Source organism: Oreochromis aureus, linkage group 4 (genome assembly GCF_013358895.1).
Source record: "Oreochromis aureus strain Israel breed Guangdong linkage group 4, ZZ_aureus, whole genome shotgun sequence".
Taxonomy (NCBI): Eukaryota; Metazoa; Chordata; class Actinopteri; order Cichliformes; family Cichlidae; genus Oreochromis; species Oreochromis aureus.
Window position 1 is genome coordinate 14718952 of NC_052945.1, and position 24078 is coordinate 14743029.

The following is a 24078-nucleotide window of genomic DNA, read 5'->3' on the forward strand; positions in this document are numbered from 1 at the left end:
TAGACTTTGAGCACTTTGTCTTGTAGCCTCGTTACTACTGTGGTGCGGGGTAGGTGGTTAGTTTCTATTATAAACAACCTCTATGTATATTAGGAGCACCTACAATCTAATGCATCGCTTCTGTAGTAAATCTTTAGCCATCCACCCAGGCATATATCTGTAGGTACTGTTGTGAAAATCTGCTGACAGTGCTGAGCCCTTTATTGATATACTGCCCCTGTTAAATGAGCTTGGACAAGTCATTAGACACAGTACAACCCACAGCTAAAATCATCAAAGTGGAATGAACAGATGACACCATGATAAATATAACAGCTGTAAAGTGCAATATTTAGCGAGCTTGGATGCATAAGGATAATAAGGAAAATGAATTAGTTTAAATTTGAGTAAACTACAGATTTATGAAATCAGATGGTCTTTTTTTTTCCAATACAATTTGCTACTATACCTTATTTTAAAAAAAATAAATTTCGAATTTTAATGGGGAAAAAATAAAATATTAGAGTGTCTACAAAAATCTTTTAATCCTTATCTTTATTATGGTTATTTATGCAGAGATCATTGTGAGCAAAACAAAGTTTACTGGGGATTTAGAGCAAAGCTTATCACGATCTCTCCGCTCATCAAAGACGCACAGGCTGCTATTTTATATTGGAATCCAGATCTCGTCACCTGACGGTGGAAAACGCCGCTATTATGTAACAATATGTCGGACGCGGCACCGTCGTACGATGCGACCTCTGTCAAGTGAGCCTTAATAAACGTGGAGCTGTGAGCCAGATTTTTCAAAATAAAACCAACGCACAACGATGTGACACACCGAGTTTTATTAATGGTGTTCCTGTCCTCTCTGGTTCATCCGCGTTTTTGACCAACTTGACGCAAAGGTCGTCGTGCGTCTCTGCGTCGCCGGTAGAGGAGGCATTGGCGCAACGCACTCCTGCTGCTGCCTCGCCGCTGCTGATACAGACACCGGCTGTCCTGCTGAAACGGGACACGCACGAACCGACACGGTCCGGTAACCGCCTCATTTGACGAGAGTCCGTCTCCCGCTCCGGGCTGCAAATTCAGCACAGTCAGCACCTCCACAATGATCAAGAACGGGCATCACCACAACCACCACCAAGTGAACACAGCAGCCGGGAAAGACGCAGGCACGACCCCCGGCGCTGCAGCTTGCAGTCCGGAGAAGAGAAGGCGAAGAATCCGGGTGTGGTGCGATGGCTGGTGAGTTCTTAAATGCGTGATGAAGATACCACAGCATTATGATTATGCTCACTATTTGCATCGAGCACGTTTCATTGGATGTGGCAGCATTATACCTGCTGCTGGGACAGGCCTGCTGCAGGTTACAGGACGCTCAAAGCGCTGCTGCTTCATTCTTCACTGGTATCAGCATGCACACAACTTCTTGAGTGGGGATGCTTATTAAAGTGTATATCCTGCTATCGGTCAATCACCTCATCATACCCAGTTTTAGTGCTCTTCCCAGTAAGGACATTATTAGAACATCAGCACAGATGTGATCTTTGCAGCTGCCTTTGCTCATAACCATTTAACCGTGACTAGAGTTTGTAGTGTAGTTAACTTTATGCTGGATTTTAAATAGGTCATGTGAGAACCAAGACGACAAACCAAATTAGTTAATTGATTACTATTTTATCTACTTGCAGTTTACTGCAACTTCCTATCAGTATTAGGTGTATTTACTGGTCTTGTAGCAGTGACCAGTTGGTACTGATCTTACTTTCATTTTAAAGATTATTTTTTTCTATAGAGTAGAAAAAGAAATTGTGTGTGTAAAGTATTAAATGACAAAAAGAGGCAAGTGAAGAGTTTCTCTGAGAAACCTGAAGAGTATTATGCTTATTACAATCACATGTGCCTTAGTTTGGGTAAGAGGCAATTAAAAGAGAAACATCCCAGGACACTTATCCTTATCTTGACTCGGAATAGCTGTAACGCCTCCTTAATGACAGCCGTAAAAAAGGATGTCTGCTTTGGTGTGATGTAATGGAATAACAAATAATCATATCTGATTTATGATATCATTATTTGTGCATTCTTTAATGTAATACAGGTAATGGATTCATATGATCACAGATATGAATCGTAGCTCTTGTCTTGCAGAACAGCAAACATGTACACGGCAGCACAGTTAGATTTTTGCTTGCTCTGCTTCTTTAGCTCTAATGTCACACTTTTAAATTTGATATATACAACACGCCGCTGCTCGCAAACACACAAACAACAGTCAGACTGAGAAGTAAAACCGTAACTCCGGTTTTAAATCATTTAATTAAGCTGGTGGTGTTAAAATATCCAAGTAAATCACTCAGCCCTCCAGTAAGAGCAGCTGAGCTCTGATAATCACCGTTAATTGTCGTTACCAGTCATGCAACGAGCACAGTGGTGTTCGGTGTGAATCTGAGGTATGAAAATGTTATTTTAGAAGCACTCATGCTTGTTGGTCAAGCTTTTAGTATTTCAGACATGTCACCTTGGCACTTTTGGGTGAGCCCACAGTGAAGCTAAGCTCCCCTTCAGAGCATGTGATGGGAATAACTGTTTGCTATCGCCAGCTCAACAGAACATAAAAAGCCAAAACAGTTGCATATTGATTGCTGAAGGTTTCTTTAGTAAAAGACACATTTCTAGCAAAATGTTCCCCATTAATCCATACTCGTATATAACTATGGGTGTATTAGAGGGGTTATAGACTTATCCAAGTCCATCCCAGAAACAATGGATGCAGATGGAATTTTGTTTGTGGTTCTCATGGAATTTGAAAAACTCGACAACAGCCCAGCCTTTTCCGCTCCATTGACCTCCGTGTGAAAAAAAAAATGGCTGTTCGCACCAAGGTCCATAGCTTAAGAGTAAACAGGGAGCATATTGAAATCTGTATTGAACTCAGATTTCTTAGTAAATTAGATGAAATGTTTAAAAAGAGCTGAAAACATTAGCTGATGAAGTAAGAAATTTCTCATGTTAGCTGTTGTCACCTCCGCAAATGTATGAAAATATAATGAAAAAAAAAGCCATATGATGAAGGTGTTTGTTTGTAGTTATAATGGGCATTTTTCACTACACAAATAGCACAATTAACCGAGGAAAAAAAGGCTTGCTGTCAAATATCTCCACTGGTAGAAAGACCGAACTTTGATGGTGTCATGCTGCGGCGGCAAAATAGATGTTTTGAGTTTCTGTGTATGAAGGCGAGGATTATGGTGGCTTTCTCTTGTAGAAATCCTGCCATTTTTGTGTAGCTGTTTGATGGCATGTTGCAGAATATTTGGGATGCCGGAATATTAACCGGTGGGGTGAGCATGCACAGAGAGCCAATGCCAACAGAGCTCTTGTCATTAACCCCCTTAACCCCTCCAGCCCACACCTGCTCAGGCCATCCACAGCTTGTGCGGCCGTGCCTCTCACTGAGCACATTGTTCCCCGAAGGCTGACTGTACAGTACATCGCCATGTTCCTACTGATATCCTGCTGTGTCAGCAGCTTGTGAGGAAAAAGTCCAAGGAAAGTGCACATTCAGTTCAACTGCTGAGATATTTCTGACCCTGCACCGTCTTCTTCTCCCTTTTGTTTCTCTCTGTTCTTATTTGTCACTGTGAAAGAAGGTGACAGGGGCTAAAGATCAATTGTCAAACAGGCGTCATCAAGGAAGAGTGTAAAGTCTATTTCCACTATCTGCTGAGGTACAAGGAAGACTATAAAGTGGTTATTCAAAGCCTTTGTTAAGTAGTGGTGTGTTCATTCATCCCAGGATTATCTGAGACTGTTGGTCCTGAGAGATAACCACTGAATTTTTAATCAGTCAGCCTCATAAATTGTAATCAGAAATTTACATACACTCATCATGGGCATGGATGTCAATTTTGTTAATTTGGGGCTTTTATTGATTTCTTTGAACTTTTCTTTTTCCAGCATGTAATGATTGTACACCATACATCTTTAATTATATTTTGGGTGCACAAGATTAAATTTATTTCACACTTTCTATGCATGTATGAACACATACAGGCTCAAATATATACATAAAGCCCCACAATATTTGGTTAAATGTCCCTTAGCAAGTTGCACGTTAACCACATGCTTCTGGTAGCCATCAACAAGTTTCCTCCATAATTGCGGCTGGATAGATGAGTACTCTCCTTGACAGAATTTGTAGAGTTCATTTAAATTGATTGGTTTCTTGGCACAGATCTGCCTTTTAAGTCTAGTCCACAAATTTTCAGTAGAGTTGAAGCCTGGGCATTGGTGAGGCCATTTCAGAAGCTCAATGATAGCCTACTTTATTCTAAAACAAGTTTTTATGTGTTTAGAATCATTATCCCGCTGGAACACTAAATCGTCCAAGTTTCAACCATCTAGCTGCTGAGTTGAGATAAAGTTAAAGAATTTGGAGGTAGTTTTTTTTTTCATTATTTTATTCAATTTGTGCAATGTACCAGTACCACTGCCTGCAAAACACCCCATGAGCATGATGCCACCACCTCCATGCATGAAATTTGGTACAGTGGTACTCATCTTTACTCGTCCAAACTTACCTCGTCATTGTGGCCAAATAGTTCAATTTTTGTCTTCTCTGATCATAAACCTTTTCTCCAGAAGACATTTGGAGAAGTGAATTAGTCATCATTGCAGCTGCTCACATAGAAACATGCCTACGTGAGCAGTTTAGTTGAATTTGAATTTTTTCAAAAGAAACTGCCAGTTCTAGTCAAACATCATCACTAACGAGATGTTAATAGGTCTTGACTTGTCAAGTTAGAAGACATTATAGAACCTTCAGCCCCACTTATTAAGTTATTTAACTGTATTTATACTTTTGACCCTGTGTGGACCCAACTCTTGTTTTTTCTGAAGTCATTAAAAATGTATGCTGTGTTTTTCTACCCTGGAAAAAAGAACTGTTCAAAGAAATCATTAACAGCCCAAAATTAACATTCGTGTCCATATGAGTGAGTGTATGTAACACTGTTTATTCAGGTATTATACTTCTAATATCTCCTCTCATACTCTGAGGCATTACAGTCAATTCAAACCAAATGAAGATGATGAGCTTCACAGATCCACTATTATTTATACTTGTGTATTTATACTTGTGTGCAGAGATGTTTGTTATTCATACCGAGAAGCTTAGGTGCAGTTTGGGTGTCTCCTAACAGAGTACACTAATTAATATTTCATCATCCTCCAGTGATACGCTTGACGATCCACCCCTCCTAAAAAATACAAGAGGAATATGGTCACATGTTGGCCATCTAGATAGTGTAGCACCTGTAAAAGCATTATACCTGTCACTGTGCGGGTCTCAGTTTCATCTCATATCATTCACCTCCAAACGCTCCCGTGTCACTTTCTCACAGCCAGTTCTGTTCCTTCAGCACCTGCACGCATTGATCCTGTTTCAAACATGACACAAACACAAAATTAATTCCTGATGAGTTTTTTTTAGTGTGTTTGGTTTTAGTGAGCAGTGATCGCGATCAAAATTCTGGTTACTTTTTAAAATTTCTTGTCCATGCTTAGTGCAGTGCAGGCTATTTGTAGCCTAGCTGTGTAGACTGACATCACAGAACAACACAGGATCTGTTTCTGTTGCTGCCCTGGTGGAGCTGTTTTCTTATTGATTTTTTTAGGATGCTATTCATAGTGCTGTTCTGGGACTTACTCATGAGAATGCAAATGTGTAATACAAGTGTAAAAAGTTAATATAAAATACAATAATGTTATTTTTGTTCTTTTGTCCGTCAAGATGATCCCACACTGCTTCAATAATGTTGCAATCTGGTAATGGGAATGCCAATCTATAACTGATAGTCTTTTATTGTGGAGTTTACGTGGGGGATCACCGTCATGCAGAAACATTTAAAAGTTGCCAAACTAATTATTGCTAACTATTCCTTAAGACCCCTTTGGCTCAGTAGAAGCTAAACATAAAGAAGTGAGGAGCGACTCATTTAACGTACTTTAATCTTAATCCACCTCAGTTCATTTTCAGTGTTACCTGCAGTTTCCTTCATCAGAGTACACACTTACTCTGTTGTTCATATCAGCGCCAAAATATCGCATTCAGAGTAGATCAGAAAGAAAAACAGGATGTCAACTGTTGGCAGTAGTGATAGCAATGGAGGGCTAATGCCCATCTGTCCTCGATCACTATGCTAGATTACTGTGTTACAATCTCAGTGTCCAATATGTGTTAATCTAATTATGTACAGATGGCATCCTACAAGGGGAGGAGAGAAGAGGAAGCGAAACCACACACCCGCTGACATTTTGTTTGGAATTTTTGAGACTTTGATTAAATATGTTTGTGGTTGATACCAACTGATTTATATTAAAAGAAGCTTGTAAATGTATAAATACATACTAGTATTTTTTTAAATGTTATAATCCATGAATTAAAACCCCGTTTTTTTTATTCACTCCCTTGCATACAAGGGAGTGAATGCTCTTTATTTCACTTTAATCCGGACGGCATAAAGACGATCTGACATCCAAGTTTACAAAAGAGCCAAAAAAAGATTCAAAAGATTGTCAAAATTGTTGTTTTCAAAATTAAAACATATCACCCAGCTTTTATCTGGTTCAGCAAAAAGTTGTTATGACGAGGAATAATAAAAGAAATACGGTATTTTGAAGAGGAGTTATGCAACGAACAGCTGCCAGATCTTCTTGCTCTAATTCAAGCTTGATGCTTTACTTCATCCCTCTAGACACTGTACCTGACTACAAGGGTGCAGCTTTTGTGAGTAATCATACTCTTCCTTCATGTGTTTTTCCTTTACAGCTATGACATGGTACATTACGGCCACTCCAACCAGCTGCGGCAGGCCAAGGGCATGGGAGATTACCTCATTGTTGGAGTACACACAGACAGTAAGGCTCAAAATAATGTACACATGTATGTGTCCCTCACACATGTACATGTGTAACAGAAACCCTCTGTCTGCACTTGTTATGCATAGTCTAGCTTATACTGTACATTCTGCTACTTCTCCTTACCATAGCACCTGCAGGGCTTGTATATCTTCTTCGGTCCTGTCATTACCAGTCAGGCACCAGCTGCATCCACTGCACTTGGAAAGAGTTGTTGTGACAGTAGCAGGGCGCCTTAGCTGTGCCCCACCCTCCTGTGGTGCACTGGGGCACTCTGACATTGTGATAACACAGAATGCCTTGATGGTCAGGGCCGGCACAGATAGCAGCAACCTTTCTTTCGGCTTAAGAAGACATGCATCCATTACAAGTGTCTCAATCACTCTACTCTTTTTTTGTTTGCAAGGTGAGATTTCAAAGCACAAGGGTCCACCAGTCTTCACTCAGGAAGAAAGATATAAGATGGTGCGGGCCATAAAATGGGTGGACGAGGTCGTGGAAGGAGCTCCTTATGTCACCACCCTCGAGACCCTCGACAAGTACAACTGTGACTTCTGTGTGCACGGAGGTATGGAATATTTAGACACGCAGCTGGAGTCGTAGGCAGCTGTATTTCTCTAAAGTTTGGAGAAGAACTCATGTATGCTGTTGTTTCAGACGATATAACATTAACTGTGGATGGAAAAGATACATATGAAGAGGTGAAGAAGTCAGGACGGTACAGGTGAGTTTTCCTTTCCAAATAAGCATAAGCCAGGGTGGGATGTGTCTTTTTTTTTTTTAAAGTTTCATTCTGCGCTGTGATGTTACAGGGAGTGCAAGCGAACCCAGGGAGTTTCAACAACAGACTTAGTTGGCAGGATGCTGCTGATGACCAAAGCCCACCACAGCAACATTGTGAGTATCACCAGATTCTCTCTGTATGAGCTCAGATCAGAACACAAAGCTAAACTTCTCCTATCCTCTGTTTTAGGACAGTTCAGACTATCAGGAGCACACAGACAACTTTGGAAAAGTAAGTCAATTTTCTACTTCCTGCTTCATTTGATGGTTTGATTATGAGCCAGTTCATATCAAAACCTCAGCTCAAAGTCAAGCCTTTCAGCTGGGTGTGTTTGACCAAAGATTGCTGGCTCTTTGACTTCCTCTTACTTAGCTGTTTTGTTATTTAAGTAGCAAACTTTGGTGTTTGGACCAGATGTCAGACATAATTAAATAAAGGTCTTTGATTTAGGACCCACTTTGTAATCAAGTGGAAGGCCTTTCCAGTCAATACTGAATGCCACTTCTGTTCTTTGGATGGGGAAAGTAACTCAGAGCCAGCATGCTGTGGCTCTAAACAGCTTAAAAGAAGTAGAGGGTCTCTCCACATTTAAGAGTGGAAGAGTAATGCTGTGAATTTGGCGAGGAATGAATAAATGCATTCTGGATTTGTAGTCCTGCTATTGACCAAAGGTGACATTGACCACTTACACCACTGGGTGGCAGTGATGCAGCACAAGTTTCATTCTGGGCTCATATGTAGGGGCAATACTCAGTTTAGTTCAATTCAATTTTATTTATATAGCAGTTGCCTCAAGATACTTTATGCTGTAAGGTAAAGACCCTACCATGTTATAGAAAAAAAATTCCCCAAATCTGACTTGTCCTGTCAGCAAGGTAATGGCGAGAATGAAGAAGCCCCTTTTAACAGGATGCGATCTGTTCTGAGGAAATGCTCAGGGCGTCACAGGAAGTCCCACAGCAGGCTCAGCATAAAGCAACATCTACCTGTAAGCGTTATCAAAAGAGCAAGTTTTAAGCCTAATTGTAAAAGTAGACACAGTGTCTGTCTTCCAAATCCAAACTGGGAGCTGATGCCTGTTAGCTGAAGGCACAGCCTCCAGTCTAAATTCTATGAGCTACAAGTAAGCCTGCAGTCTGGGACCAGATTTCTGCATTGAGATAATAAGATTCTATGATGTCTTTAAGGTGTGTAGGTTCCTTATCATTCAGGATTTTGTATGTGAAAATTTCAATGGAGTTGTAATGGAAGCACTGAAGAAAGGGTAGTATCAGAGAAATACGATCTCTCCTTCAAGTCCCTGTTAATACTACTAACTATACTGAAGTAAATCTGTTGTATTCCTACTTGTCACATTACACTTCTTTTGCTTTTTTCTTGATTGACCAGAAGGGCCATAGTCCCTGGACAGGGGTGTCTCAATTCCTTCAGACATCTCAGAAAATCATCCAGTTTGCCTCAGGCCAGGAGCCTCAACCTGGAGACACTATCATCTATGTGGCTGGAGCCTTTGATCTCTTCCGTATCCTTTGTTAACCTCTCAATAATTGCTAGATTTTATTATACACCAACCTTTTTTTCCCTTTAAATCATAAAACAGTTGCTACACAATCCTGACTAGTCTCCTACCAGACATTGGCCATGTGGACTTTCTGGAAGCCGTGCATAAGCTTGCAGAAAAGCCATACATTATAGTGGGGCTACACTTTGATCAGGTGAGTATTTTTATATCTTTGTGAGACATTTACTGCTTCCTTCTTTTGAGATTTCTCAATTCGTGCGTCCATATCATCCAGGAGGTGAATCGCTACAAAGGGAAAAACTACCCCATCATGAATGTCCACGAGAGGACTCTCAGCGTCCTGGCTTGTCGAGTAAGTTCTGTTTAAACTTTATCAATCAGCACAGAACAATGAAAGTTCATTGATTATAAATCCATGATTGATATTAATTTTTTTGTTTCTACAGTATGTGTCAGAAGTGGTGATCGGTGCACCGTTTGCTGTCACAAAAGATTTGCTGGATCATTTCAAGGTACGTGCACACGCTATAATTAACTTTTATCACTGCATAGGTAACAGGAAGAAGTAATACAGTGAAACGCGTGACTTAATTTCCACAGGTGGATCTCGTTTGCCATGGAAAGACAGAAATATATCCCGACAAAGATGGATCTGACCCTTATGCTGTAAGACTCCCACAAATATGCTGCGATTTTTTATGAAAACGCATTTATAAGTGTTTTCTTACAGTTTTTCCTTAATCCTCAGGAGCCCAGAAGAAAAGGAATCCTGCGCACTGTTGACAGTGGGAACAGCCTCACTACGGACGCCATCGTGCAAAGGATAATCAAAAACAGGTAAAACAGTCAAATTTAGTAAATTTATCGTACATCTTGAAGCAATCATGGTATCTTTTAACCTGGAGTTAGTTAACATTTACAGTTACATTAGGTACATTAACGAGCAGTCGAACAGGTATACCTAATAAAGTGGCCAGTGAGTGTGTATTTGTTTGAAACTAGGCTTACTATATATTACTTACACTTTCCTTTGACTCAGGTTGCTATTTGAGGCGAGGAACCAGAAGAAAGAGGCCAAAGAGATTGCAATGATCCAAGCCATGAAGCGACAAGAGGAGGAAAAGACTAAAGAAAGAGCACAGGCTGTGCTGTAGGCACCTCCAGCTAACAGTGACATATTCAACTAATATAAACTCATGTACATTATAATCAACCCTTTTGTAAGTGCTATGACACCCTCCACACGTGATCCTGGCTAATATCAGTAGTCTTTACAGCAGCCCCTTCTTTAACGAGGGTGGCGTAACCTGCTGTGGGATCATCAGGTATTAATATAGTGTGTTACGAGGGTTTGTTAACATGTTCTGCATATGCAATTATATGTTTGTGTCAGTCAACAATCGCACATGCAAATGATAAGATATATTCAAAGTTTGGAGGAAGATGTCACTATATATTCAAATGTCTATTTTATGTCATTTTTAATTCTCGAAATACTTTTTTCCTATTAAAAAAAAGGCATTTTATCTTATTTCTTGGGCATATGCAGTGTGAGATCTCGCGCTGTCGGTCAGACACATGATTATATAACAAGATGTGATTTGATTTGTCGTTTCAGTGGGGCTGATGCTGCTGTTTTGCCCAGCAATGGGCTAGCGCCACAACTAATCTATTACACTGTGTGTGTCTGTGTGTATTATAAAGTGACCGCAGGCTCATGGAGGACGCTGAAAAACACTGGAGAATCAGGAGATTAATCTCCCTGCTTCTCTTTTCTGTACATACCAGACGACACCGACTACTCCAGAATTTAGAGAAACATTTTTAATTTTGCTTTTTGTTCCTTTTCTTTTTTAAAACTTAAAAAATGCACATAATTGAGATCTGAACTGAACATCTGGACTTTTGAGTGCAGTAGCTCTTTTTTTAACCAACACTCCACACATTTATTCTAATATACTGTTTAAACCTTTAGCTTTCACAGTCTAACTAGAAGACTACGGCAGATGCTCAGAGTTGTTGAGTTGATCGTGCAGTCTCAATTTATCGTCTGTCTCTATATCAAACAGGATTAAATTATATATTTTTTTGTAGATGTATATTTTACTCACCTCCTCTCCATTAATTACTGTATAGATGTTTTCGCATCGTTTCAGAAACATAATGATATGTCTGTATGTGAGTTTGGAATGTATTAAGTATAGGCTATAATCTGTATGTTACATATGCTGCAGGAACCGATTAGGCTGCAGTATATTATTGCTGATAATAAGAATTTATTCTGAAAAGCTGTTTGCTGTCTTCTTTGTCTTTCATGCACACTGTGTGGTTTGTCTTCGCCTCTAATTTGATTCCTTAGTTAAAGAGGCGGATGATGAAGCCGCACATTAGTCACATTATAAAAAGGGTAGAGTCATGTTTTGGACACAGAAATGACCTTTGATTAGAGAGACATAAGGAGATAATCTGATCTTAATTTTGCCACATCTGAGTCACACAGAGTCCGCTAAATGTCAGACCATTAATTTGAGATTATTAATAGCAGCTGATTAGCGCCCAGCAATGTGCTGTAAGCTTTCAAAAAAAAAACATGTTGTGAAGGAAAGTTTGATAAAGTATGAACACATTTTTAAACTGGAGGCATGGAGCTGAATTAACATATTCTAGTTTTGATCATTACTAATTGCGATGTTTTGTTTGTGGACAATTCACTTTTTCAAAGGGCCACATGAGAAACTGGGACTGCTGTGGAGGTTCACAACAATAAGTCAAATCTGCTTAATTTCATCTTTGTATAAGCTTATAAGCTAAACACTCACTTCTCACGTGGCCCCTGGGAAAATGAACAGCCCACCTCAGGCTTAATAGAATACACCGCATACAGGTGAGTACCTAGAGGGTCACGAGCTACATGAACGCGGCGTGCATTCTGAAAGACAGACGCACGCACGTGGCCCTAATTAAAGCCAATTAGACATTGCGTTTGTTTTTATCACCCCAACGAAAAATAACTTCGGTTTAACACCATCCCAGAGTGACCAGCAACAACGCAGAGATGTTTTCGTGTCTAAATGTACTGCCAGCCCCACTGCAGGTGAGTCATCGTTTCATTTAAACAACTCCAAACCTCTTAAAAATGGAATATACAGTCGTTGAGTTGACCCATTTAGACATTTGGCGGCGGTGAAATTACTTTTTTCTGCTCCTCTTCTGTTAGCTGAACTGCGATTACTTATCCTAAAGTGACCCAAAACACACACACAAAAAGAAAAAATTAGAGGGAAAAACGAGACATTCTTTAATTGCAGGGCATTTTCCTGTCCTAGTTTTGGATTTACAATAACCCTTGCACTAAACACTACTATTGTTATTGACAATATTGTCCTAACTTGATAACTAAAATGCATATAAAATATAACGATTACAGTATAGAAACTTTTGTTTTGAATTTTTGAAATGTTTCTTAAAACTGTTAAAAACGTGTTGCCCAATATCACCAAAAAAGTCTGCCTATCTGTCTGTGACAACCCTGTTGATATAAATATAAAACAAACATTACAAAAACATCTTTATGAAACATAAAAGATTATTAAACAATATTTCTGTGGCCCAAAGTTCTTATCACATTTTTTTATAATAAATATATATAATCATTCCACCTCTGTAATATTCTTTGTCAACATTCTTGATATTAATCAGGGGTGCACATAAGTGGTTCGCTGTCAAAATAAAAGACGCGCACCAGATAAGAAGTTGCAACGCGCGTTTGCGTACATATAAAAGGGACTGTTTTTGTCCGCTAGAGTGGGATTTTCACGGCATATTCTGCACCACATCTCTGTGCGTTCATCATTTGTTTGAAGCCAGCTCACCTCCTGCAACCACTTTTCCGAGAATACGCGCTTCTTTTGCGGTTCGGACTCCTTCTGACATTTCTTTGGAGGTGGAGGAACACCAAAGTAATTGCTTAAAGGAGCTTGCTTCTTCATCTTTAAGAGTTCTAAACAAATGTCTGTCCTCCTCCAGAAAATCTTATGTACGTAAACGCGCGTTTCAACGTCTTATCTGGTGCACGTCTTTTATTTTGACAGCGAATGCGCACCTGCAGACCACTTATGTGCACCCCTGTTTATAATTGAGCAATTTGTATATATTAGTGCTATTTGTTAAATTTGTAGATTCTGTAACTTTGTAACTTGTTATTTAATTAGTTTAGTCTGTTACTGTCTTGGAGCAACTGTAACCCACATAATTTCCTGAGGGATTGATTAAGTATTCTGATTCTGAAATAAATATAAGTGATATATATTATTATTATTATTATTATGATTATTATTATGATTATTAATAATAATCATCATCATCATAATCATCATCATCATCATCATCATCATCATCATCATCATAATATTTTTTTAGTTTATTATTCACTATATCAGTTTGCATAATTTGAAATAAAATAATACCCGTTTTCGTATTTCACAAAGGTTTGAATAGTGTATTTGAGTAAAGAAAATGAAAGAAATAAAAAGAAAAGTGACTGTTGAAAAGTTGGGCAGTATAAGTTTTCTTATCTAAAATTGAATTAATGAAGACATGAAGTATGAACAGTATGTAAGTGTTAAAGTGAAAGGTGTATCTTATACATTATAATTTGTATATTGTTTTTTTTTTTTCCTCTCTCTCTCATTAGCTGTGCCTGGGAATGTGCCTTCACAAGGATGTTGCAGAGGAGCATAAAAGGGCAAAACTCCAAAGCTCTAAAATAGAACGGGACCTTCACAAACATGCCAGCATGGATAATAATGTGGTCAAAATCCTTATGCTCGGTATTTATTCATATATGTATCAGTTATATATTTTTAGTTAAGTTTTGGCAAATTAAAATTAAATTAATCCTTCAATTTGTACATGTCAGGTGCTCCAGAGACTGGAAAGAGTACAATTGTCAAGCAGATAAAGATAATCCATAATCATGGATTCTCCAAACAAGAGCTTATAAATTTCAAGGTATGGGCAAAATGAGTCATCTGTCCTGCCCTAAGGGCCCAAACAACTTTGTAAGTGGCAGATAAATGACAAAATGTCTTTGATATGTTTCACTCAGCCTGCAGTACTGGACAATCTTCTGACCTCTATGAAGACTGTTCTGCAAGGCATGGGGACACTGAGGATAAACCTTGCTAACAAACAGAATAAGGTGAGATTAAGAGGTCTTGGTAGTCCATTTTAATTGCAACTCCTCTTCATTGCACTAGATGACAGTCTCTGTCCATACACAGCATCACTACAGATGACTCATCATTATAACCCAATCTTTAACATAGAATGAAATAATGCAAATAACTTAATGTATAGTATCAAAGCACATAAAACAGTCTGAGTTCATGATGCAATTAGATGAGCCCAAACTGTGAGCACAATCAAGATGGCAAGAATGGATTTCAACGCCATCTATACATATGTGTTCCAAGATACCGTCATATAAAATATCCTGCCACGGTTCGTGTATAAATAAGCCTATTTAGTATTAAATAGATCGAACAAGAACAAGGTAGAAGACTCTGGAGTCCAGTAGTTACAGATCGGAGGCAAAAGATTGTATTTACTCTAATTCCAAAAGAAATCTAGTGTCTGGGTTTTTTTTTTTTTTTTTTAAACAATATTGTCCCTATCAGGATCATGCTCGCTCCATCCTGTCCTGCAGCCAGTGTTTAGGGGACGATCAGGAGCTCCTTCCTTTTATGGCTCATGCTTTCTGTGCACTCTGGTCCGACCAAGGAGTCCGAGCAGCTGCAGCCCGAGGTTACGAGTTTGAGCTGAACGACTCTGCTCTCTAGTAAGTAGATTGACATTAAGTGACTTTATGTTGCACAACACGACCAATTATGATTGATGGTGCAAATGTCATGGGAAATTGCCCAGTAAGAAGCATAGCGTCACATCTTGCCAATACAGAGCTACGGTAAAGAGAGCGCTGAGAATAACTTGAGCTCAGGAAATGATTTCTGTGACATTTGTGTAATAGGCTTAATTGGACCACATTTAAAAAACTGTTTGCAGATATCCAGGGAGATGAAAATTAGAGTGGCGCAGATAAAACAAACACAATTAATGACTGAGTTTTCTTGTTTGAGAATCCAAAGATGTGTATAAAGTTGTAGTTTCACTATCTTGGAGTATGATTCAGTGGTGACATAACTTTTCTGGATTTGATAAACTGTGTGCGTTATTTAGATATTAGATTACAGCCAGTATGTTTTCAAAAATATTTTTGTATTTTTATAATTATTATTGAAGTGGTCAGAGCGTGTTTTTTCCCTATTGTTGTCTTCAGGTTGTGCAAATGTAGATGCTCAGTTCAAAAAAAAAAAAAAAAAAAAAAAAAAAAGTGAGCTGTGGCAGCTGCACTGCAGCCTGTAAAATGTCATGAATCCTACATGACTACTCACCATAGATGATTTGTGTTGTGTCATCAGGTGAAGTGGGAATTGTTAATGTGAGTGTGGAATATGTTTTAATAAATGGCATTATTGTTTTTCCCTGTAAGTGCAGTTATGAGACCCCCCTCTCACATGTGTGATATTTTATTTAGTAAATATCTGATATTCCCCCGGGCAGCTTGCTAAATTCTGATTATTATATAAAGGCAGTTTGTTTTGCAGTCATTGTTGAAATCGTTCTTATTGCATCACTGTGACCCAATAAACAAATCAAATTGTAATTCATGTTTGATTTGAAGGTTCATGACATACATTTTTGCATTATTATTGACTACTAGTATTAAAACATGTCTCTTTCAATTATGGCTCAAAGTTCATCTAGACATGTACTGTTACTACTATAGTTCAATCATTTCTCTTACAGAAAACGCTACGTTCAGATAAACTGGGATTTCCTTACTTGGATAGTTGAGCATAGATCAAGATACCTTTTAATGACCTCTCCTTCAGATGGTTGGTCATTCATTAGGATGTCTCTTGAATTTTGTGACTTATTGGATGCTTAAATTGCAGGTTACTCCTATTTAAAGACCATAAGACTGTGTACTGTGGTCAGTGTTGGTTACATGGTCTTTTAAATTGAAATTTCTTTAGTAATTTTTATCTTTGAATGTAGAACAAATGGACTGAATAGAAGCTGTTATCTCAGAGGGAAAGGCGAGCAGATCTGTCGAGATAAAGTTTCTTTCATGTGGCCAGTCTCAGAGATTTGTGACGGCTTCATTATCAGAACTCGGACTTGAGAGCTGGAGGATAACGTGAAACCCGACTGCCTCTTTGTCCATGTTTTCACACTGCTGGACCCTGCATTGATTTCTCCCTCCGGAAATGTTGGATTGGACTATTGTGATACACTTGACTCCCCCAAGGACCTGAATGTGTAAAATGACTTCTGACATCAGCTTTGGCGTCAACTGAACTGTTCATGTTGCTAAATTGAAATTTGTTGTTACTACAAAGTAACTATTGATGTAACTGGTTTTTAAAAACAGATTCTAATCAGCACTACTTTATATCAGCTTGAACTTGTTACTGTTGAAGGAGGTCAAATTTTGCCTTTTTGTATGCACAGAATTATAAATGATGCATATTAAGAGCAAAACATTTTTTTTAAGCTTGGGTGATTGACTTTTCTGTAATATTATACCATTCTTGGTGTTCCCCTTTGATTACTTTAAAGCAAGTCGATCACTTTTAAGCAATATTATTTGATCATCTTGCCACTAAACTACAGTTTTGTCTTAAAAAAATGTTGCCTAGAAAATGTAAAGAATGCAATGATTTGCAAGTCTGTAAAACTGCTATGTAAATGATATATAACCCTTTTAAATGTGAATAAGTGGGGACCCTGGGGTTGGTTTAACACCTAGCATGTATGGTGAGAGAGCACATGGCCGAGTAACTTGGACCTCTGTGAAAGCAGCATTAATTCTGAAGAGTCGCCAGGTTTTTGGAACACATGGTTATTTTAACATGAAGTAACTAAAAATTGCATTCTTCGCAAATTCTAAGCAACATGGCTCCATAGTAAGAGCAGGGTGATTAAAATAGCCTGCCTGTTGTCCAGGCCTGTTTGGTGCATTATGAAATGGTAAGAAAAACAGTCTAACATATCAAGTGAACTGATGAGGACCTCAGAATGGAGAAATGTGCTTTTAAAAATTGCAGCAATTTCTTTCCATAGTTCAGAATTTTGATAAAGTCTGTGAGGTTTGTTCATTAGTTAGACTTTCACAAGGTTTCCAGAAGAGCTTCAAAGCGTTAGAGCAGGACCTTTAGGAACATGCATGAATTAAAGTCAAGGTGTCTAAAACCCTTACTTTTAGCTCCTTGTGTATATAAGTGTTGGCATGTTTATTTTGTTTGTGTGTCAGGAGCGTCAAAGTGCAGAAAGTAGAGTCATCAGAATCTCTGACATTTTTCTGTTAGTTCCTAGGGTGTCTTACTTTGGAAGATGACTTTGTGAACTCTTTTACTTTCACATATACCATGTACATTATAACATACCATAAATAGACCATTTCTGTAATATACTTACATATCTATATTATTGCTAATATATATTGTAATATATCTATATCATGGCTAAAGCACTTCTGGATGGATGCAAACTGCATTTCGTTGCCTTGTACCTGTGACATGTGCAATGACAATAAAGTTGAATTCTATTCTATATGTTGACCCTATAAAATAACTGCTGGGGAGGGGTGTGTGCTTCTACAGTATGACGCATGTGAGAGAGCTGCAGCCATAAATATCCATGCCTGGTTTACTGAGACTCACCTCCATCTGCAGTCTAGTTGGGCTTGTTCTCAAACTTCATCTGTGCTCCAAAGTTTTCTTTATGTTGCTTATGCTGACGTTGGATATGCGAGTATCCCAGCATGAAATTTAAAATAATCATGAACTGACTTTTCTTCACTTGTCTAAATCAGTTTGAACAAATATGATGTTACAGGTATGTGGTATAACAATGGTTTAGTTTGGTAAATACTTGACAGCTGAATATAGTTGCTGTGTTGGAATAATAATCTAAATGGAACAGTAAATTGTTTGTACCTATAATTAATGATAAAAAAGTTACCATATGCCATAATAACATGGCCAGAAACACAAAGCAGCATTTTAAAAGGCTAAAAACACTAGCTGCCAATACCTTAAACTGGCTGTACAATGTGAAGTTTCTATTGATGTTTTACTGACATGTGACTACTAACCACATGACTTTATGTGACCGAAATGGGGGACACTTGACAAGCTGAAGATGTGAAGAAGGGCCCAGTTACACAGGATAGGATAGGGAGTGGTCCATGACCATCTGGCAACCATGGGTCATGGGGGGAAAAATGAGGCACGACTCCCATTAGCTGTGAGTGATTGCTGGAGACTTAATAGCAGTCACTGGGAAAATGATTGCTAAAGCTTGATCGCATATCCGCCCACCCACCGGCAACCACCTGTTGCTTGGAAAAACAAACTATATTCCCCAGCTGATTGGAGAAAATATTTTTGGGATTGCTTTTGTTGCTGTCACACCTACATGTCCAATGTGGGTGTGATCTCATACAAACTAAATTTTGGCAAAAAACAGTGACTTGTAGTCTGAAGTCAAAGTCATGTTTCCTTCTCCTTTGTTCTTTTCCCTTCCTCCAGTTTCTTTGAGAACATGAGTCGAATCATCGCACCAAACTACGTTCCCACAGATGCAGATGTTCTGAGAGTCAGAGTGAGGACCTGTGGAATCATTGAGACACAGTTTCAAGTTGATAAAACTATGTTTCGGTAAGACACCAAGTCCAAATACAACAGTGCAAAGATTAAATACCTGTAATACGTTTCATTTTTTTTGTTTAATATTTTATTTTTTGACTAAACAGTGCTTTAGAGTGGACCACTGATTGCCTGAAAAAAATCTGAGAAAAAACTCTGAATCACATTTACCATTTACTGTTTGCCATTCAATCTCCTCTGTGCTCAGTGAATATTAAAACTATTTTACCTCACTATACTTTCAAGAGACGTTTGAACTCTTTTCATCTTTCATATTTGCATAAACGATTAAACCTTTGTTATCACAGAATGAACTCTTTTATTCCCTTAACACTCTTCCAACACAAACAAAATTAGGAAATCTGGATTAAAAATCGGCCATTAAACTTAAAAGCCTTATGAATCAAATCCCTGCTCTCACATGCTGCAATATGCTGCTGTGTACAAATATAGACCAAATCTGCACATGCAAATGCAGCTGAAACAACACTCACGGTCTATTTAAAAGACACAGCTGTAGGTTGTTTAGAAGATAACATTTTATGTAGTTATTAAAGGACTCTAGATATTGATGCATAACTACAAAAGACTAATCTGATGACTTATGTCAGGAATGTTGTAGTTGCACATAAAAAGGAATAAAATATACTAGTGGTGCTTTAGAGAAAGCTGTGATTTGTTGTTGTAGATTGTGCGCTTGTGCTCAAATGCATTATTGGACAGCTGAGTAATGACTGAGTCAAGGAAATGGGCATCGAGAGTGCCATAAAATGCAACAAAGGCATCCAGAATTGAAGTGGTGGAAATTACTGGGTCATAGTTTTTATGAAACTGCCTGAAGGCTGCTAGTTTCACAGATTTTTAACACAAAACCAATGTAACTTTAGCACACTGTGCTAAATAGTGATAGATTATCTACTTGTGACTGTTTCTTAAGTTATTTGTTGAAAAGTTAAGAAATGAATCAATATTTCCTGCATATCCGTTTGAGGTTATCGAGATGCACTCTGTCGATCCTCATGAGCAATTCTGAGTGAAGGCAGGTGGCTTCCTGGGAATCAATCAGTCATGAAATATGGAGGACTTTACTCTATATTCCACTCGATATTCCAAAAGTATTAGCAGAAATATAGAGAAAGTTAGCTATGAATCATTGAAATCCCAACTTTCTTTCCCATAACTCTTGTTTTTTAGAATAACCAGCATTCACGATGCCTCCTGCCTACTTTCCCTTCACTGTGATTCTATTCGGTGTGTGGGTCACAAACAGAATCATACAAAGACTTGAATATGAATGTTTTATATACTGTAGCTGCTTCAAGGACTGCAGTGTCACCCTTCAGATTTGTTCTTGTTCTTCTTGATAAAATATAAATAATATAAAGTTACTAAATTATAGTTTGTAAACTTTAAATTTGATATCTGAATGCACACAATGAAAACTGAAATATTGTTTAGATTCAATTCTCTGAACTTGTTAATCGCACAGTGCTTTGTGTGTTTTCAACCAGTGTACGAGGTGGCGTTGGCTCTACTAGCTGCTTCTAGCTTTTTACTGAAAATGCAGCTGCAATGGACACAGGGAAAAAATGTCACCAAATTAAGGAAGCATATTGCTTTTTGTAGCAGGTGATATATCACTGTTGTTCAGTGGTTTCATTTAAATTTACTGAAATTCATTTAAGTTTTCTTGTCTTGTGTTTTGTCTTTAAATTGATCTTAAATGCTATTTTGTTTTACAATGAATGTTTTGTTGCTCTGCACATATGGCTAAAGCAGACTGAGTCAGTTCATCTCTTGCTGAACTCACTGTATTTAAGTTGTCTATATCTAGTTCTGATCCTGTTCTTGTACTCGATGGGGAAAAGCCATAAAGAGCCCTCTTTCCATTATAAATGATGGCTTTTCTGTCCTCACTACATAAACTACTTCTGTCAAATACCACGTTTAAAACTTATTGTCGCCCAGCTTGTTAACGCTGACTCTTGACCAATGGGGTAAATGCTTCATTGTCTCTGACATGAAGACTGCAATCATAGCACCCCGAAATGGGAACTCGTTACCTGTGTCACCAAGACCCTTCGCTTCACTTGGTGCAGAGTCTTGTTGAGATAAATTGCTCCAATAATTTAAATGGGTGAAATGTTATTTCTGAGTGTCGAGCACGCTGCCGGATGAATTGGGTGCTTATCCAGAGCTGCACAATGAGGCAAGTCAACTGCTGGTTTGATTTGTAGTGAGACACTTCCTAACCTAAAAAAATGAAATAAAACTACTTATACAGATTGCTGCCTATGCTTTTCCTAATTAACCTATTTGCATAATAGCATTCCTTCTAAATAAATTGTATCATTTCTAAATATGAAATGTTCTCAGGCAAGTTTATTTCAGAGCACCAAGGCCTTAGCAATTTAATTTTGAGGTATAAAATATGTAAAAGGTAGTTATTACTGTATTTCCCAACTTGTTTTTTTAAAATAAAGCTTGAAGTTTTTTCTTGTTGACAGGCTGTATGATGTCAGAGGCCAGCAAAGTAAGAGGAGGAAGTGGCTAAGCTGCTTTGAAGGTATACAAGCTGTGGTGTTTGTTGTGGCCCTCAACAGCTATGATATGACACTACTGGAGGATCCTTCTGTGGTATGTTGTTACAAACTGATTAGAAATCTCTACAGCCAGTGGATTTTGCTCAGTTGGAGTTAAAATGGCCTCTTTACCGATTAGAATCGGCTGCAAGAAAGTCTTGAACTTTTTTCATCAATCTGCATCCACACAGTTCTCCAGCGAACCACCATGGTAAGTTTTTGCAGTTTGAGTTTGTTTAACCCTTTTATTGGATCATGTTCTTCCTACCATTTAATTGATTAAAGGGTTCAGATGTTATATTTGAAAGTTAGATATTAGAGTTGTGCTGTGTCTAAAACTTTGTGGGAATGACTGAAGCACTTTTTTGTTCATTGTCAGCTTTGTCTACTGTACATATTAGGCATACAAAGTCTGAGATGCAGGATATTTTGTTTAGTTAAAGCTGTGAGGGCTGTTTGAGAGATGCTGTGTTTAGTTTTCTTTCATACTGAGAATGTCAAATTGTTTTTATGGGCAAAAATCAGCCATCAGCATCTGAACTTAATACAATTGAAGGATTTAATTTTCTTTCAATTTGAATCATTTCTACATGATTTTGTGTTAAAAGTGAACAACCAATTATAGTGTTATATGAGAAATGTGAAGAAAATCTATTTAGGTGGTTAAAATTACGACTTCATACTGACTGGAGTTGATTTGGATGGATCTGAACTTGCGTGTACTGGCATACTGGTTTTTTGCATAACAGTGATTTTAATGCTGCTTAATGTTCAATTTATTTATTTTCTTTAAAATGGACCTCGAGTGTACGAACAGTTGCTTTTGTAGATATTTGAGACTGAGAGTCACGTTGTTGGAAATCCCAATGAAGAGGTTTCAGTAGGAATAATTTTATTATTAACATTCTTTATTTCTCTTCTACAGATTCTGTTCATGAACAAAACTGACCTTTTCCGGGAAAAGATCCTAAAATCTGGAAGACACTTGAGACTTTACCATTCTAGCTATAAAGGTACATTATAGATACCCTCCACCCACTTTTCTTTTCTAAATGTCTTTATAAGACTTATGAAAGAATTAACAAACCTTCATGAGATTTTTTTTTTTTGTGAACCACTTAACAATTCCAAGATAATTAATTTGCAACACGACACACCCACACTCTCAACTGCTAATATTCAGCTGCTTGCTAATGCCAATATCTAACCATCCAATCACATGGTAGCATTTTTATTGCATTTAGCATGTGTACATGTGTACATGGTTAAGACTTCGTACTGAAGTTCAAGCTGAGCATCAGAATTAGGAAGAAAGTTGATTTGTATTTCAGAAACTGCTGATCTTCTGAGATTTTCACACACAATTTTTAAGCTTTACACAAAATAGTCTGAAAAGAGAAATTATCCAGTAAGCATCAGTTCTCTGGGTAATGTCAGAGGAGAATGGGCAGACTGATTCAAACTGCTAGGAAGGAGAAGTACTTCAAATAACTGTTATTTAGCTAAGATGTGCAGAGGAGCATCTGAGTGCACAACATGCTTGCACATGGGGTCATCAAAATTGGACAATTGAAGGTTGGAAACGATGCCTGATCTGAGTCTCGATTTCTGCTGCAAAATTGAGGTGGTGGGGTCACCATTTGGCATAAAAAAAACATGAAAGCCTTTCATGTTCAGGCTGGTATAATGGTGTGGGGAATATTTTCTTGGCACACTTTGGCCCCTTGGTACTAATTATGTACTGTTTAAGTGCAACAGCCTACCTGGGTATTGTCACTAAATGTCCACAGTGTATTAGTCCTCTGATGGCCGCTTCCAGTAGGATAATGTGTCAAACTGGTTTCTTGAACATGACACGGAGTTCACTGTATTCAAATGACCAGTTCTCAGTCCAATAGAGCACCTTTGGGACGGGGTGGAACAGGAGACTAACATCATGGATGTGTAGCCAACAAATTTGCAGCAACTGTGTGATGCTGTCATGGCCGCATTTCAGGTCATTTAAAGGAAGCTCTTAGTGCATTTGGAGATTGTGAAGAAAAACAAAGACATGCCTGGTTTGAAATGTACTGATTAACCTTGCGCAGTTAATTTTTTATTTTTCTCCCGCTATCATAGGTGCTGATGGTGATGTGGATGCTGCAGCCCACCATATCACTGCAATGTTCTCAGCATGTAACAGCAACCCTGACAGGCCTGTGTACCACCACTTCACCACAGCCATAGACGCCACAAGCGTACAGGTCGCATTTCATGTGGTCGTTGATCAGATTATGAGGGGGAACATAGAAGCTGTTCAGCTCGTTTAAGTCTTCTGGAGACTCTTTACATTGTTTTAAGTCATTCATTGCTGTCATTTCTTTGTGAATTCTCATGTGTCCTTTTGTCTTTTAGAGCTTCAAAATTTGATGAAGTACCACTATTTAATTGTTCTTTTTCCTTTCTGACTTTATAACATTTTAAATAAACATTTGCTTTGTAAGCATGTCTGATCATTTTAGAATTTGGCTCTTTTCT

At 38.2% G+C, this 24078-nt stretch overlaps 2 protein-coding genes across 3 annotated transcripts; both read left to right on the plus strand.

Moving 5' to 3' along the window:
- The first annotated feature begins 861 nt into the window (after window positions 1-861).
- LOC116325210 (ethanolamine-phosphate cytidylyltransferase-like) lies at window positions 862-11473 on the plus strand. Of its 2 annotated transcripts, XM_039610833.1 has the most exons (14): window positions 862-1227; window positions 6812-6900; window positions 7307-7468; window positions 7558-7624; window positions 7713-7797; window positions 7874-7915; window positions 9074-9206; window positions 9317-9399; window positions 9481-9558; window positions 9653-9718; window positions 9807-9872; window positions 9955-10043; window positions 10246-10404; window positions 10825-11473. In XM_039610833.1, the coding sequence occupies exons 1-13, from the start codon at window positions 1091-1093 to the stop codon at window positions 10358-10360; spliced, it is 1212 nt and encodes a 403-aa protein (XP_039466767.1). In that variant the 5' UTR covers window positions 862-1090; the 3' UTR covers window positions 10361-10404; window positions 10825-11473. The 2 variants fall into 2 exon arrangements, with proteins under 2 accessions (XP_039466767.1, XP_031601899.1); XM_031746039.2 differs by having other exon boundaries at window positions 863-1227; window positions 10246-11473.
- Window positions 11474-12130: 657 nt separating this feature from the next.
- Window positions 12131-24043, plus strand: LOC116325219 (guanine nucleotide-binding protein G(o) subunit alpha-like). Its single transcript, XM_039610827.1, has 10 exons — window positions 12131-12300; window positions 13900-14035; window positions 14125-14216; window positions 14314-14406; window positions 14885-15045; window positions 18863-18991; window positions 21487-21616; window positions 21701-21772; window positions 22487-22574; window positions 23680-24043. The coding sequence occupies exons 1-10, from the start codon at window positions 12262-12264 to the stop codon at window positions 23868-23870; spliced, it is 1131 nt and encodes a 376-aa protein (XP_039466761.1). The 5' UTR covers window positions 12131-12261; the 3' UTR covers window positions 23871-24043.
- The last annotated feature ends 35 nt before the right edge of the window (window positions 24044-24078 follow it).